The 16,187-nt window shown below is 38.8% G+C and overlaps 1 protein-coding gene across 1 annotated transcript in view; it reads left to right on the top strand.

The window, feature by feature from the left end:
• EFL1 (elongation factor like GTPase 1) overlaps positions 1-16,187 on the top strand; it is a 133,781-nt gene that overhangs the window by 85,676 nt on the left and 31,918 nt on the right. Inside the window, exon 16 of the mRNA XM_032623746.1 lies at positions 11,900-12,031. Coding sequence (XP_032479637.1) covers positions 11,900-12,031 — 132 coding nt within the window. The remainder of the gene's footprint in view (positions 1-11,899; positions 12,032-16,187) is intronic.

The raw sequence follows: 16,187 nt of genomic DNA, 5'->3' as shown, positions 1-16,187 counted from the left end.
AGTATAGATTCCTTTGTCCTTTATAAAGAGGTTTGATTGCTTTACAATACCAGTACTAACCAGATGAGCTTTCATAATATTATAAAATTAAAACCCATTACTACTATAATGTAAAACCTCATTAACATTTTTTTTCATTTTTTAAAAATTTTTTATTGAAGTACAGTAGATTTACAGTGTGTCAATTTCAAGTGTACAGCAAAGTGATTCAGCCATATGTGTGTGTGTGTGTGTGTGTGTATTCTTTTTCAGATTCTTTTCCCTTATGGGTTATATTGAGTATAGTTCTAGCACAGATTCATTTAGAGATACCTTTAGAGTTGACTTTTTACTGAAGTATATATTCTTTGCACCAAACCATACCCAGTTTTTATATATCTTCATGATTTTTAAAAAAAAATTTTTATTGCCATACAGTTGATTTACAATGTTGTGTTAGTTTCATGTGTACAGCAAAGTGAATCAGTTATACATATATCCACTCTTTTTTTTTTTTGTTAAGATTCTTCTCCCATGTAGGCCATTACAGAGTGTTGAGTAGAGTTCCCTGTGCTGCACAGCAGGTTCTTATTAGTTATCTATTTTATATATAGTAGTGTGTATATGTCAACCCCAATCTCCCAATTTAGCCCTTCCTCCCTTTATCCCCAGGTAGCCATGTTTGTTTTCTACATCTGTGACTCTACTTCTGTTTTGTAAATAAGTTCATTGGTACCCTTTTTTTTAGATTTCACATATAAGCGATATCATATGATATTTGTCTTTCTGTGTCTGACTTAATCTCTAGGTCCATCCATGTTGCTGCAAATGGCATTATTTTGTTATTTTTTTTGGCTAATATTCTAGTGCAGCGGTCCCCAACCTTTTTGGCACTAGGGACTGGTTTCGTGGAAGACAGTTTTTCCATGGGCAGGAGGGGATGGGGGGTGGAATGGTTCAGGCTGTAATGCGAGCAATAGGGAGCGATGGGGAGTGGCAGGTGAAGCTTCGCTTGCTCGCCCGCTGCTCACCCCCTGCTGTGCGGCCCGGTTCCTAACAGGCCACTGCCTGGCACTGGTCTGGCACTGGTCTGCAGCCGGGGGGTTGGGAACCCCTGTTCTAGTGTATATATGTACCACATCTTCTTTATCCGTTCCTCTGTTGATGGACAGTTAGGTTGCTTCCATGTCCTGGCTATTGTAAATATTGCTGCAGTGAACATTGGTGTGCGTGTATCTTTTTGAATTACGGTTTTCACCAGATATATGCCCAGGAGTAGGATTGCTGGGTCATATGGTAGTTCTATTTTTAATTTTTTAAGGAACCTCCATAGTGGCTTTACCAGTTTACATTCCCATCAACAGTGCAAGAGGGTTCCCTTTTCTCCAAACCCTCTCCAGCATTAATTGTTTGTAGATTTTTTGATGATGGCCATTGTGACTGGTGTGAGGTGATATCTCATTGTAGTTTTGATTTGCATTTGTCTAATAATTAGTGATGTTGAGCATCTTTTCATGTGCTTTTTTTGGCCATCTGTATGTCTTCTTAGGAGAAATGTCTCTTTAGATATTCTGCCCATTTTTTGATTGGGTTATTTGTATTTTTTTTATATTGAGCTGCGTGAGCTGTTTGTATATTTTGGAGATTAATTCTTTGTTGGTTGCTTCATTTGCAAATACTTTTCTCCCACTCTGGGGTTGTCTTTTTGTTTTATTTATGGTTTCCTTTGCTGTGCAAAAGCCTTTATGTTTAATTAGATCCCATTTGTTTATTTTTGTTTTTATTTTCATTAGGCGGTGGATCAAAAAAGATACTGCTGCAATTTATGTCAAAGAGTGTTCTGCCTATGTTTTCCTCTAAGAGTTTTACAGTGTCTGGCCTTATATTCAGATCTTTAATCCGTTTTGAGTTTATTTTTGTGTATGGTGTTAGGGAGTGTGCTAATTTCATTCTTTTACATGTAGCTGTCCAGTTTTCCCAGCACCACTTATTGAAAAGACTGTCTTTTCTCCATTGTATATTCTTGCCTCCTTTGTCATAGGTTAGGTGACCATAGGTGTGTGGGTTTATCTCTGGGCTTTCTATCCTGTTCCATCGATCTATATTTCTCTTTTTGTGCCAGTACCGTACTGTTTTGATTACTGTAGTTTTGTAGTAGTAATATTAACATTAAAAAATTCAACCTGTAGTATTTATTCTTACTTCATTGGTCTGTGAAGTGATTGGTCCACAATAACAGAACTGCTTTGAAAGCTGCCTCTCACAGGGAAGTAATGCATGCATTGGAAAAAGTATTGGCTTGAATTCAAATAACCTATATTTGCTTAAAATTTTGTTAACATTCTATCATTGTTATTTTTTCCCCTTCGGAATTACATTTCTTTGGTAGGTTCTAATACAAGTAAGTTGTGTCTGTGCCATGCCATAGTAACTGCGCCACATCAAGATGCAGACGCATGGCGATGGTCACAAAAATCTCAAGCTCTAAGGTTCAGGGATTGGAATAAATTATCAGCAATAATGCGACTGAGTTTTAAAAGTGCTTTAGGAGCACTTATAATACTAAAATGAGAGAAAGTTATAGGATCTTGGTCTCCTTCATCTCTGTCTCCTCCAAGGTGCTCAGCACAGACCTGTAAACATAAGTGTCAGTAGAAATGTATTGACATAAATCTAAAAGGCACAGGAATTGTGTGAAGTATTCCTTCACCCACTGTTTTGAGCCCTACTCGCAAAGAAATCACAATATATTAGAATATAAGGTTCAGTAGGACCCTCTAAATTCCATAATTCCTGAATTGACTTTGAGGAAAATATTTACCTTTGGAAAAATGATCATTACAAATGGTAAAGGACACAGGGGTGGCATCAGGTGATGCATTCTCACATCTAATGCCAGGGTGGCCTGTGAGTGGACCCGGAGATGAGGGTCTTTCCATGGAACTAAGATTGAACAGGGCCTTCAGTCTGAGGCTATCAGACACCTCACTCCCAGGACCTTGATTAACCTCAAGAAACATTCCAGCTCCCTATCAGATAGGAATCCAAGACTCCCTCTGCGGACACCAGGAACCAGGGAAATCCAAGTCCGGCAGCCGAGAGGTGAGAGCACAGTTTCAGTTTTTAGGGCCTAAACTGATTAATTCAAATGTAATGCGTTTACAGCATAATGCCAGGGTTTATTGCTGTGTGATAATTCAAACAATGCAAGCATTCAAGGCGCAGGACTAACAAAAAGGCTGTTTTCTTACCTTCTGGTTAAAAAAATGTTTTTTCAATAAAATAAAGTACCCTGCAGTGTGTAAATGTTCCAATTTGACTATACTAGATGGCATAATCAAGTTAGATACATAGTTGTAGTCACCATGAATGTGACAGCTACAGATGCAATTTGATGCAGATGTATGGTACTGATGACTGGGGTGCCACGAGTGGCTGTTGGTAAAATGGTGAATAGCTCATTTTCAGAACAAAATTCCTGAAAATTCAACATGTGTTAAATTGTGCAAAAAATACTTCACTTTTAAAATGGAGTTAAATCTAAACTCGGATCATTATTAATAGGTTTGTCCAGCAGAATACTCAAAAGCTGTGTGGTTTGGGAAAATTCTTTGTGTGGGACATTTGCACACATTCCAAGGCACTGGTCCGTGTGGTGCTGCCCGCTAATGCCTGTGGTCGGCCCCAACCAGAAATGTTCCCAGCAATTACCAAATCACCTAGATTTGTACCACTAGAGTTGTACCACTGTTTGTGGTATGTTACTGGTACACTATTGTACCCGCTGCTCGCACTGATTTGAGATATACGAGTAGAAATCAAACTGCCAAGTTGCACAGTCTGTGTGTATTTGGCTCAACATCACAGAATCGTTCTCCTGCATAGTTGTAACAGTTTTTGTTCCCATTTCCAGTTCATAAGACCTATGATTTCTGCACATACTTGCCAAACGTGGTTTCTTTTCAGACTTATACCAGTTGTATTGGTGTGAAATAGTATCTCATTGTTCTAATTTATATTTACCTTATTATTAATGAGGTTAAGGGGTTTTTTTGTATGTTTTTTGAATGTTTAGAGCTTCCTTTTCTTTTAGTGTCTTTTCTTGAAACTATATTCCTTGCCTATATTCCTGTTGGTTGCATGTCTCTTTCACTGATTTGTACTAGTTCTTTATATATTATGCTTACTAATCCTTTGTCTTGTTTAAACATTGAAAACATCTATTTTATAACTTTTTACTTTGTTTATGGCATTTTTGTTTTGTAGATTTTATAATATAATAAGACATTATCAGTCTTCAGTCTTATGATGTCATCTTATGACTTGTGCTTTCAATTCCATGTAAAATTTATTTTTCTAGATGGTGTATGATAGAGATGCAGTTGTATTATTTTTTCCATTTCATTAGGTGTTCTACCTTTACACATACATGTTTCTAGGCTCTTCATTTCCATTGGTCTGTTATCAAATAGACCACCACTAGTATACTACGTATGTAATCATTTTTCTTAAGTTGTGTTAATTTCTCAAGAATGGAGTTATGACCTGACACTTGCTGTTTTTCTTTAATTTGATCTACAGTTAACAGAAATAGCTCCAAGTTTGAAGTGCCCTCTCTAGTTTCACTATTCATTCACTTTTTCCTTAGTTTTCTTCCATTGATCATTTCAACTAGGATCTTTTGTGTACTTGTGATGAAGTTGCCATTTCATCCAGAAGTGACTCTGCTTCCTGTTTTTATTTGGAAATATTTCGAGTTTAAAGGTAGAAGAAATCTGGTTACAATTTCCTGGTTGTGTAAAGCCATATCTCTTTTTTTTTTCTTTTTAAATCTTAAAACAAATGTCCAGCATTGTTTTAAACTATACTAGGCATTTTATTCCTCTTATGTGCTAAACATTGTACACTTCTTCCCTTTTACTGAAATCATTTGAATTGGAATCACATCTTTGAAGGAGCATCATTTAAAACCATGTGTTACTATATAAAATATAAATTTAGGTCAGTGGGACAGGATTCAAAGCTTATAAATGGATATGATTAGTACCTTATAGAGAAGTTATTATAACCTCCTTTACAGTTAACTAGTTAATAGTATATATAAAAGTTAAATATGCACTTCATACCATACACAAGAAAACCATTTTGATTAACAAAACTATTACTGACAACTACTGTTACCACTACAACCAATTATAACCACCACTGCCACCACCTCCTTTTTTTGAGTGCTCACTCTGCCAGCGACGGTAACTCTTTATTTGATTATCTTACTTAAGGCTCACAGTAACCCTGTGAAAGTACCACATGCTATATATATGGAAACTAAAACTAGGGAGAGATTAGGTAGCTGGCATAAGGTTAGAGCTTTAATTAAATTCAACTCCTTCTGATTCCAAATCAAACATCACAAGAATGCATGTTGACTAAGGAAAGAAAGTTGATGGCAGTTGCAAGATCTCAGAGAAGTGGAAATGAATGGGTTGAAAATGTCTTTTCAGTCCTGCCATCCGCTCCACACTGCAGCTGTAGATAATGACTTTGGGTTCTCACTTGGACCTCCAGTGGTGCCATTTCCCCCCCTCTACACTCTCCTCCCACAGCATCTGCATAGTTATCTCAGATACTCCTACATGTTACTTTGCTAGGAAGTCTAACCTCTCAATTTCTCTTTCCACATAAACCTCGTAGTTTTCCTGTTATGACATTTATCACATTATATTGTAATTGCCTGTTTATCTGCCTTTGTCCCCCTCCAGATTTTAAGCTCTGAGGACGGGAACTGTGCTCAGGTTCACTTGTTCATTGAAGAAACTTTATGAAAGTGCCTAGTTGTGCCCCTGCCCTTAAAACTAAATTCTTGGAAAACTAACAGAAAGTTGAATAAGTATCAGTTCTTTGAGAGCACTGAAGTTTGTAAGCTCTGAAGTTTAGACACCAAATAGAAAAAGCTCAAAAAGATACTAAAGAGAAAAAATAGAAGCAAAATCAAAAGGGAAACTATAGTCTGGAGAAAAAAAATATGATAAGAGTTAAAATGTTTATTACATGAAGAACTAATAAAAACGATAGGAAAAACTTACGAACCTAAAAGAAGGGTAGAGAAATGCTTAGTTTTCCAAGTTAGAAATCTGGATTTCATCCTCGTTTCTTCCTGTCCCTTCTTTCCAGCTCCTATATAACCACCAAGACTGCTAGCTTACCTCATTTCTCTCTAATTTATCTACTTGTTTCCATATCCACACCCTTCAGAGTAAAGTCTAAGCTTAGCTTGATATCCACATCCCTTGATAATCTCTCTGTTTTCCTTCACCCTCCTGTTTTGCCAGCCCCTTGGTGTATTCTATGCATAAGGTATTCTGAACTACTTTGGGTTCCCACAACACTCCAGCACTTTGTATGTGTTGTGTCCCTGGCCTGGTATTCCCTTCCCCACAGTCCTTCACATCTATTTCTGTTCTAATAGAAAACATTGTTTTCAAATATTTTAATTAATGTGCTTCATCCTTTCTCCTGGGCTAGCATTAGTAGATCCTTTATCGTGGTATAACACACCAAGAGACAGTCAGAAGTAACTTCCCTTTTATTCACTCTGAGTGAATAGTAGGCACCATTCAGGTACTCTGCATTGCCTCCAGGTCCAAGGTGAAATTCCTTCCACTATTTTAATCCTAGACCCTTCCAACTGTGTTAATTCCCTTGGTGACAGCCAGCTCTACTGAGTCATCTGTTTCGCAGGAATGGTGGTCTGGCATAAATGTAAGTGGTCTTGATGCATAAATTGAGACTCCACAGTGACACCTAATTATAGCTCCCTTACCTGGTTCTGGACCCTGAGGGCCACGTTTCCACCTGTTCTGGAATGTAGACGAAGATAGCAAGTCTAGACGGCTCTTTAAAAAAAAAAAAAAAAAAAGGTTTTGATTCTTAAGGCGTTACATTTTCCATTTACTGTAGTCTCTCTTCGGAGAAAAGGACCCCAGATCTTGATGTAACTGTTAGCTGGTTATGAGCTCCATCTGTCCCTACGAGAAGGAAAAAAATCCTGACATGGTGATGTCATTGTTGCAAGAGTTTTCCCCGGGGCCTCCTATTTCACCAAGAAGGTAAAGGGCAGTTGATTTAAGGAACTTGTTTAGCATCATGGACAGACTGGACCAGTCCTCTGAAAACTTCAGCAATACTGGTCTGCATTGGGGATGCTCGGCAGGCAGGCTTGGAAAAGGCCCATTTTATATTTATTGTACCTACCTGCCTGCTCCCTCCATGACAAGAATTATAAAGTGCATGGATCCCCTGATATCCTATGTAGTTGACTGAAAGAGAGCAGAATCTGAGTTTCCAGAAAGGTGCAGAATAAGGGCGTAAAATTAAAGTCAGAGGATATGGGCTTCTTTGGTATTCAAAGACAGAAGGGCCTAGAGCAGAAGGTAGTCTTCTGAAACCAAAGGTTTTCTAGGTTCTCACCAACTACTCTGGGAACCTGTACTTTAAAAAAAAAAAAAAAGGTTTGGTTTGGTTTGGTTTTGTTTTAGTAGTTGTCTGAATCCTCATATCTCTTCTAAAGTAGTGTTTATTGCTCTCATAGGCCTGAGGCCCTGTAGACATCCATGATACATAACTTGCATTTACTATGAAGATTTAAAGGAATCCATTAATTCAGTCTTATTAAACAGTTTAAGAGGAACAGGTTGATGGTTCTGGGTGTAGTAATGTTAAAGTTGTCTTGAAATAAAACTTTGGCAATTAGGAGACCATATTCTAGCTAGAGCAGTAACATGTTTTCCCACGAATTTTTTTTTAATTCCAGTATTATTTTTATACCGGCAATGAAAGAGCAGTTTACGAATCGAAACTTTCCTGAAGATAGTAATGCTCCTCTCTCTCCAGACAGCTAACAGACTCCTCCCCAGGAAGCAGTGTTAGAATTCAGTAATGATTTCACCATCTTACTGCTGCCGGTGTGCCCTCATCCTAGATTGATTCAACTGGTGCAGCAGGGGGTTGTTAAAGAAAAAAAGTTGTCGACAGAAGACCAATCCATCTCTCAGGGCCCACACAATATTCTCAGTCTCATATCATAAAAGATGTGCTCCTTAATGTTGCTTGTTTCTGGAATACTTAAAGTTTTTTTTAATTTGTATATAATTTTTAAAAGTTACTTTCCATTTACAGTTATTATAAAATATTGGTTATATTCCCCCTGTTGTACAATAAATCCTTGAGCCTATCTTACACCCAATAGTTTTGTACCTTCCACTCCCCCATGTCTGTATTGCCCTTCCCTCTCCCTACTGGTAACCGCTAGTTTGTTCTCCATATCTGGGAGTCTGCTTCTTTTTTGTTATATTCACCAGTTTGTTGTATTTTTGAGATTCCACAAATAAGTGATATCATATAGTATTTGTCTTACTCTGTCTGACTTATTTCAGTTAGCATGATGCCCTCCAAGCCATCCATGTTGCTGCAGATGGCAAAATTTCATTCTTTTTTATGACTTAGTAGTATTCTATTATATATATATATATATATATATATATATACACACACACACACACACACACACACACCACATCTTTATCAATTCGTTGATGGGCACTTAGGTTGCTTCCATATCTTGGCTGTTGTAAATAATGCTGTTATGAACATTGGGGTTTATGTGTCTTTTCAAATTAGTGTTTTTATTTTTTTCGGATATATACCCAAGAGTGCAATTGCTGGGTCATATCAGTCACATATGCAAATGATGCGACTGATATGACCACAAGGGGTTAATATCCAACATATATAAACAGCTAATACAACTCAACATCAAAAAAACAAAACAATCTGATTTAAAAATGGGCAGAATATCTGAATAGATATTTTTCCAAAGGGGAAATGCCAGTGGCCAACAGGCACATGAAAAGATGCTCAACATCCCTAATCATTAGGGAAATGCAAATCAAAACCACAATGAGATATTACCTCACACCTATCAGAATGGCCATCATCAAAAAGAACACAGATAACAAATGTTGGTGAAGATGTAGAGAAAAGGGAATTCTTCTACACTGTTGGGGTGAATGTAAACTGGTACAGCTACTGTGGGCAACAGTATGGCAGTTTCTCAAAAAAATAAAACCTAAAAATGGAATACTTTGTAAAAAGAAACATTAGAGAGAACCTGGAAAAAATTTTGGTCTGGCAGTGTTTGCAAAATGCTGATTTTTGATTAAGAAAAGTTTGAAGGGTATGGTACACATCCTGGTGAGGGCCTGTGTACCCAGTGGAAGAACTTAGTATTTACTCAGGTGTCACCCCAGCCTGTAAGCTAGAGTTCGCTCACTCAAAATGTCTAATACTCCTTGTTATATAGAGAAGAATCAGGACCAGAGAGGACTTGGATTGTTCATCGTCAGTCAGACAAAAGTTACTGGCGTTTGTATAAAAACAAGCTAGAATTCTTGGTGTTTAGTAAATTCCTTTTGCTCCATATTCATCAGCCTGTTTATTCTCTATCTTTTATTTAAGTCATATGCCTTTTTTTAAAACATACATGGAAAAAGCTTTGCACCCTCTTTAATCCTTGAAACAAATTCATTCCATGCTAATTTTGCATATTTTTTTTCTGACCTATCAACTTTTCCCATCCCAAAACTTCTAAAATGATTCCCTGAAGGGAACACATTCTGCAGCTCCAATCCCAGTTGAAAAATGCTTTAGCACGTGAACTTTATGTGAAGGAATTATACCTCCTTGATTGATATAATTGTGATTTAAACAACTGAAGTGAAAATCATGTGATTTAAATAGAAAAAAAAAATGACACAGAATTATATGGAGATTATAACAGTGTAAATTATGTGTGCCAGTAGAGGAGGGAATAAAAAAGGTAATACATCAAATGAATATGGTGACAGTATTCAAATGGTGTGGTCATGGGTTTACGGTGATCTGTTTTGTTTCATTTTTTTTTTTCTAGATTGTACCTGATGGCACTATTTTAAAAACAGAAAGTTTGTTTTAAAGTGTGTTTTGTATAAATATCAAGTTGTACACTTAATAATTATCTGATAGTACATCAAGAAATTCTCAAAGTGATTTTTAAATCATTTTATTGTGATTCAGCCAAATAACTAATGGTTCCTTTCTTAGATTTTTTAATTATATTAAAAAATTTGTTAAAATAGTGGCATGTTACAGATAGTGACTTTTTTACTATCTTTGGAGCATAACTTTTTCCATAAAGTCTTAATCTTGACTAGGAATACTGTGGTATTGACTTCTTTTGTTTCCGTTTTTTCATGTTTTTAATCGGTTCACAAATCTGGGCATATCTAAATAGCAAGAATAGATTTGGTGATTTGAACAGCAAAATGTAAACCAGAAGTTTAAAGAGACAGTGTTCAAAATATACCGAGCTTCTGCAGCCTGCATCCCTGGTGAAACAGAGGAGAGACCAGCATTTACCTTTTCATTGAAACCATGTGCTGTGTGTGCAGGAAGGAAATGCATGCTAGTCAGAGGTCAGAAGCAGGATGGATGAGGTTTGAAAGAGAATATTTACTGTGGGGTTTTCCTAAACCCCTAGCCTCATGGGAGATGTTGTTATTTCTAGTAGACTTGGTGGAAACTTGGGCAGACCCAGATGTGTTACATCACGGTACATGGAGGACATTATCAAGAAGCTGTGGCCAGATACAGGTCTCTCTGTGTGCTGGGCTAAGAGGGACAGCAGTGAGTTTAGACCTTGACCAAATAGATAAACCAGAGGCACTGGGAATGAATTGAGCTCCTTGGAAACTTTAGTCTGAAGAGGATCCCCTGCACACAAAAGGTCTAGAAATCATGTCATGAGCTAAACAGTTAAAGGAGCTAATGAGGTTTAGTGTGAGGCAGGAAAGGATTAAAAGGATCTGACAGCTGCCTTTGAAATCCAAAGGGTAGTTGGTAAAAGTTGAAGCACGTTTTCTGTGGACCTTTGGAGAACTGAACTAAGAACAATGTGTAGAGATGGGGGAAACACGTTTCAGCCTAATGTAAGGAAGGTGTTCTTACAGTTGGAGCGATCCCTTAATGTAGTGGGATGGTGAATTCTGGAGGCATTCGGAAGGGGCAGTGGGAGGGGGCTTTTCACACTGTGTGGTTAGATTCAGTTCCCCTCCACCAGGCTGAATGGTCGATTGTGTGGCACCCCGGTGCCCTGTACCTGTACATCCGTTTGTCAGCTGAAGGTAGCAAAGCTGTTTTCTTTGTTTCCTTTTCGTAGTTGTTGCTAAGCTCGAGATACAAAAGCAGACTGCCGATTAAATATCCCTGCCCCTTTCTCCTATGTCACCTTACCCTAAAGCAGGTAGCCTCCCCTTCCACACCCTCTTCAATTCTTAATTCTTTAACCCCAAAGCACAAAAATCGCCCTTGTGTTTCTTAATTTGTTCTAAAATGTTGTCTGCTCTTACTCTGGATGTGAGGTTCAATATGACCCCTTCATCTCACTTTTTTGGGGCATTCTCTCTGCTCCTATCTGCTCAAAGACAAATATGTATGCTTTAGAGCCTTATGCAACTATCAGCCGGGAGCCTGAAGTGGAGAGTGGGCAAGAGAGGGAGGTGGGGGAATAACTGATACTCTCCTCTCTAAATCCCCTTTACCCACAAGCAAGTAGATTTGGCAAAAGAGATTATTTCAGTAGAGACTCGTCTTCATCAAATTAATGTATTTTAAAAACTAAGAGTTACAATTTAAAAAGTAATTAGTATTTTCAGACATATGTTTCTGGACATGATCATTTCTGTGGTCAAAGTAGGTATGTTTTAGCCCAATTTGTTTAGTGTTTTTTCTCTGTGACATATATACTGGGTTGATGTTGTTATTTTTCTAACATAAATTCAGAATTTATCATCTTTTATTGACTCCATGGATCTTTTCCTCCCTGCAGGAATAGGAGGCCTTCAAGACTTTGTGCTGAAATCGGCAACACTGTCTACCTTGCCCTCCTGCACGCCATTTATACCACTCAACTTTGAAGCCACCCCTATTGTGAGGGTTGCTGTTGAACCGAAACATCCAAGTAAGATGACCTTGTTTTTAAAAGCCTGTGATGTTCATTACATTTTTTAAATACTTGCATTTAATGCTTGGTTCCTCATGATTTGTTTCAGTAGTAGACTATGAATTTTCATGAAGGTATATAATAGGAGTAACCTGCCCAGCCATGAGGCCATACAGACCACCAACATTTTGAGGGGAATCTAACCTCTGTCTTAGGAACCGGGAGTCTTTAGGCACCTCCGCCCTCCAGGGAGACCGTATTCTTCTTTATGGCAGAAACAGGGTCATCTCTGCATCCCCCAGAACCCTGGCACAGGGTGGCGTCTCAGCAAAATTCATGTTTTATGTGAATGGTTCTTAGAATCTTATCCCAAGCTCCTTGGTTCAAAATTCATATCCTCTTCCCTCTAGGTTTGCTAGATTATCTGGACACTGAGCATTTCCTCTTTGTTTAGAAAGCACTTCCTGCCTCTTTCTGTCTGGCTGTGTGACACCTACATATGCCAGTCCCTATAATAACTAATTCTTGGTCTTTGGTTTATACCATTTGCCTGGCCAATCTTCATTGACTCTTGTATTTTCCTTCCCATGATTGTCACTAACCCCCCTAGTCCCTGTGACTTGGCTGTTCCCAGTGCTTAGTGGTAGTCAGTGAAGAGTCTCCAGACTGCTTTAAGGAAACCAGAGAACAAATGCGTAAAGTGGCAGTTTAGTTGAGGTATATAATGGCCTCGTTGCCCCTGCATCTGTATATCCCTCCTCTCCCCAGAGCTGGGGCCTTTGGAAAGCTTGTCTCTGCCTCAGTTCCTAAGACATATTCTAGCCATTGAAGATCCCTGGGACCCTTGAGCAGATATGTATTTGGAGGACTGCATCTCTGGCCTTTGGGCTCAGTAAATAGCTGTCTGCCTTGGGCCTCAGACAGGCATGCTTTCTGGGCTGTCATTGTGGACTGACAGTGCCTTTGGTTGTTGCATGGATTTACCCCATTCTTTGTAATGCCTGCTTCCTCTTTGTGGGTTTGTCCAGATCCCGGCCCCTCATGGTTTGTTCTTTTATTCTCCTTGCTAACTGCCTCCAACCCTAAGAAGCACATACAATAGAAGAAAGCTCAGTTTTATTGAAGTTGTAACATTTGAGTCTGGCAACCATAATTTATTCTTAGGCGTTTCTAGTATTTATTTAAATCTTATTTCTTACTTTTAAAACAGGGATTAAAGAAGTTTAAGCTATAATGTTTTAAGAGAAATGTATAAATTTTTGGAGTCTGTTTGACAGTTGTGTGCTATTCTGTGCTATTATCCAAGCCGAGTAAAAGCCCAGTCCTAAAGGGCCACCTTCTGTACAGCTCTGGCTACATGAGATGAGAGATCCTAGTACCTAGCTTACTTCCTGTCCCATAGCAGACTCAGTAAGATTAATTGCTGTCTCATAAACAAGGTAATCTAATAAACAGAATTACTTAAGATTGTCCATCTGAGTGCCAAAATTTATTTCCTCATATGTGTTGCATTAGATTTTTCTGGACTTTGTAAAAAATAAACTAAAATGATAGAAGGGGCACCCGGTTTTCTTCATAATTTTAAAAGGAGTATTGCTACTTTTCCCAATCAAGTATATTGTTTTGCTGAATTTGCCATGCGTATTCTTGATTATGTTATTGAAGTGTACGCCATTCTGTATTTCCATGTCTGAAGTTTATACCCATTGTTCTGTCTTCTTGTTATTACAATGTCAACATCTTATTTTACATTTAGAATGTCTGGGAATACGTCTCTTGATGCTAGTCTCATTCCTCTGAGCCCTCAGAGGATATTTATTGTCCCTTTACTCTTTGCCCTAGTTTCTTATGCCCATCCTTACTCTGGGGCGATAGCGCCTCTCTTTACGGATTACATGTCTAATGACTATTGGGATGTCCCACCCTCCTGTACCTCAACTTCCCTGTAGTACTGCCCCTGAGAAGCACTGGGCAGTTGCATTGTTTATTTCTGAACAGAACATGTGTCCCCAGGCCCTCTTTTCATTTTCATGCTGACAAACTGGGTTAACTAATCTAGAAGACAGCCTTTTTACTCTTCTTTTGGTGTGAAGGCGTTCCGAGCATTTGTTCTTCCACTTTTCTTTCTCTGACTTCCTAAGCTGAGGTCCAGATGTCATGGTGGCCGCCACTCTGCTCCATGCCCACGGGGTCTACTCAAAATCCAACACCCAAACACAGAGAACTCCACGTGCCCAAAGCCATTATTATTTTCAGCGTCATCACTGATCCTGACTGTGTGCTACATTCTGAGGATTTGACATTATCTCATTTAATCTTCTCAACAGCCGTGTGCTATTTTTTATCCTCATCTTCACATGAGGTAAACTGAAGCTTAGAGAAGCTAGTTAACTTGCCCATGGCCTTACAGTTAGCAGTTAGTAAGTGGTTGAGTCAGGATTCAGACTCCTGCCTCTGGATCTTTATTTTTAGGAATCCAAGAAATTCTGTTTACCTGAGAGCAGAGTTACTGGTTTCCAGAATTTTTCCATCCTTTATCCATATCAGTTAAGAGAAAAGAGCCCTCTCTGCATATGGTTATATAGATACATGAACTTCTGTGCTGATGTTTTCTGTACCATATGAAATACACACAAGCATAGAAGTTACTGTAAAAATTGAGATGAAAATGAAATAACTGTCTTTAAAATATTCTTATTTGTATTTGATGGAGGTATGCACTGTATCTATAAATAGGTGAATATGTATTATTTATTTATGATTGTGGTTTATAGTTGCATTAGTTATGTAATACTGCTTAACATATTACTCCAAAATTTGGAGACTTGAAAGAACAGTAATCACTTCTTATTTTTCACAGTTCCTTTGGTCAGGAATTTTGGAAGGGTTCAGTTTGGGGATGTCTCACGCAGTTGTAGTCATATATCACAGCAGGCTGCAGCCGTCCGAAGGTTTAACTGGACTTCCACGGTGGTTCACTCGCAGGTGCTCATAAGCTGGTGCTTGCTGGGGACCTCAGTTCCTCCACAGGGACCTCTCCTCGTGGCTGCTTGATTTTCCTAGAGCACCGTATGGTTACTGGCTTTAGCCAGTAGTCCAAGACACTAAAACAGAAGCTGCAGTACCTTTTGTTAGCTAGCCTTAGGAATCACATATCACTTCTGCAGTATTCTATTGGTCAGACAGGCCAAATTTCTTTTGAAAAAGCTTCTTCTTTGCTTATTGCTACACTGTCGCCTTTGCCTTGAAGTGACAGATTTAAGTGTGTATGTGAATGTGAGTGGGTTTTTTGTTTTTGTTTTCTTAAGAATTTGTGGACTTCCCTGGTGGCGCAGTGGTTAAGAATCCGCCTGCCAGTGCAGGCGACACTGGTTCAAGCCCTGGTCTGGGAAGATCCCACATGCCGCGGAGCAACTAAGCCTGTGCGCCACAACTACTGAGCCTGCGCTCTAGAGCCCGTGAGCTACAACTACTGAGCCCACGCACCACAACTACTGAAGCCCATGCACCTAGAGCCGGTGCTCTGCAACAAGAGAAGCCACCAATGAGAAGCCCGTGCACCGCAGTGAAGAGTAGCCCCCACTCTCTGTAACTAGAGAAAGCCCACACACAGCAATGAAGACCCAATGCAGCCAAAGATAAACAAATAAATTTATAAGGAAAAATTAAAAAAAGAATTTATTAGGTCCTCATACTGGTAACATTGTTTTGTAATTTGGTGATGGAGAGCTGACAAAAAGCTTTGTCATTTTTTTTTTTTAATTATTCCCTTGGGCTTGTGTGATATGTATTATTAGTGGTCTTCGTGCAAGAATCTTTTTAAGCCATATTTCAAATTCTGTGAAGGTTAACTTAACACTAGATAATATCTGTCCACGGAATTAGGCAAAGGAAAACTACAAATGCTGAAAAGGAAAACATGAGGGTACATCCGTCACCTCCACAAACAGTGAAATCCCACTCCCTGTCTTCCGTCAGCATTTCACGCATCCCACATGTGGCTCATGACCACGACCTGTGAGGGTGCCGACACCCATTGTGGAGTGTGGCTCTATGGCTGTCTGCCTGCAGGCTTCAAAACCAGTGTGTCTGTGACCTTGAGCACAGGTTCCTTAAGCTTCTCTATGCCTGTTTGCTCATCTATAAAATGAGAACAGTAATCATGCCTGCCTCC

Source organism: Phocoena sinus, chromosome 2 (genome assembly GCF_008692025.1).
Source record: "Phocoena sinus isolate mPhoSin1 chromosome 2, mPhoSin1.pri, whole genome shotgun sequence".
Lineage (NCBI taxonomy): Eukaryota > Metazoa > Chordata > Mammalia > Artiodactyla > Phocoenidae > Phocoena > Phocoena sinus.
Note: the sequence above shows the minus strand (reverse complement) of the source record. Positions and strands in the feature narration are given on the sequence as shown.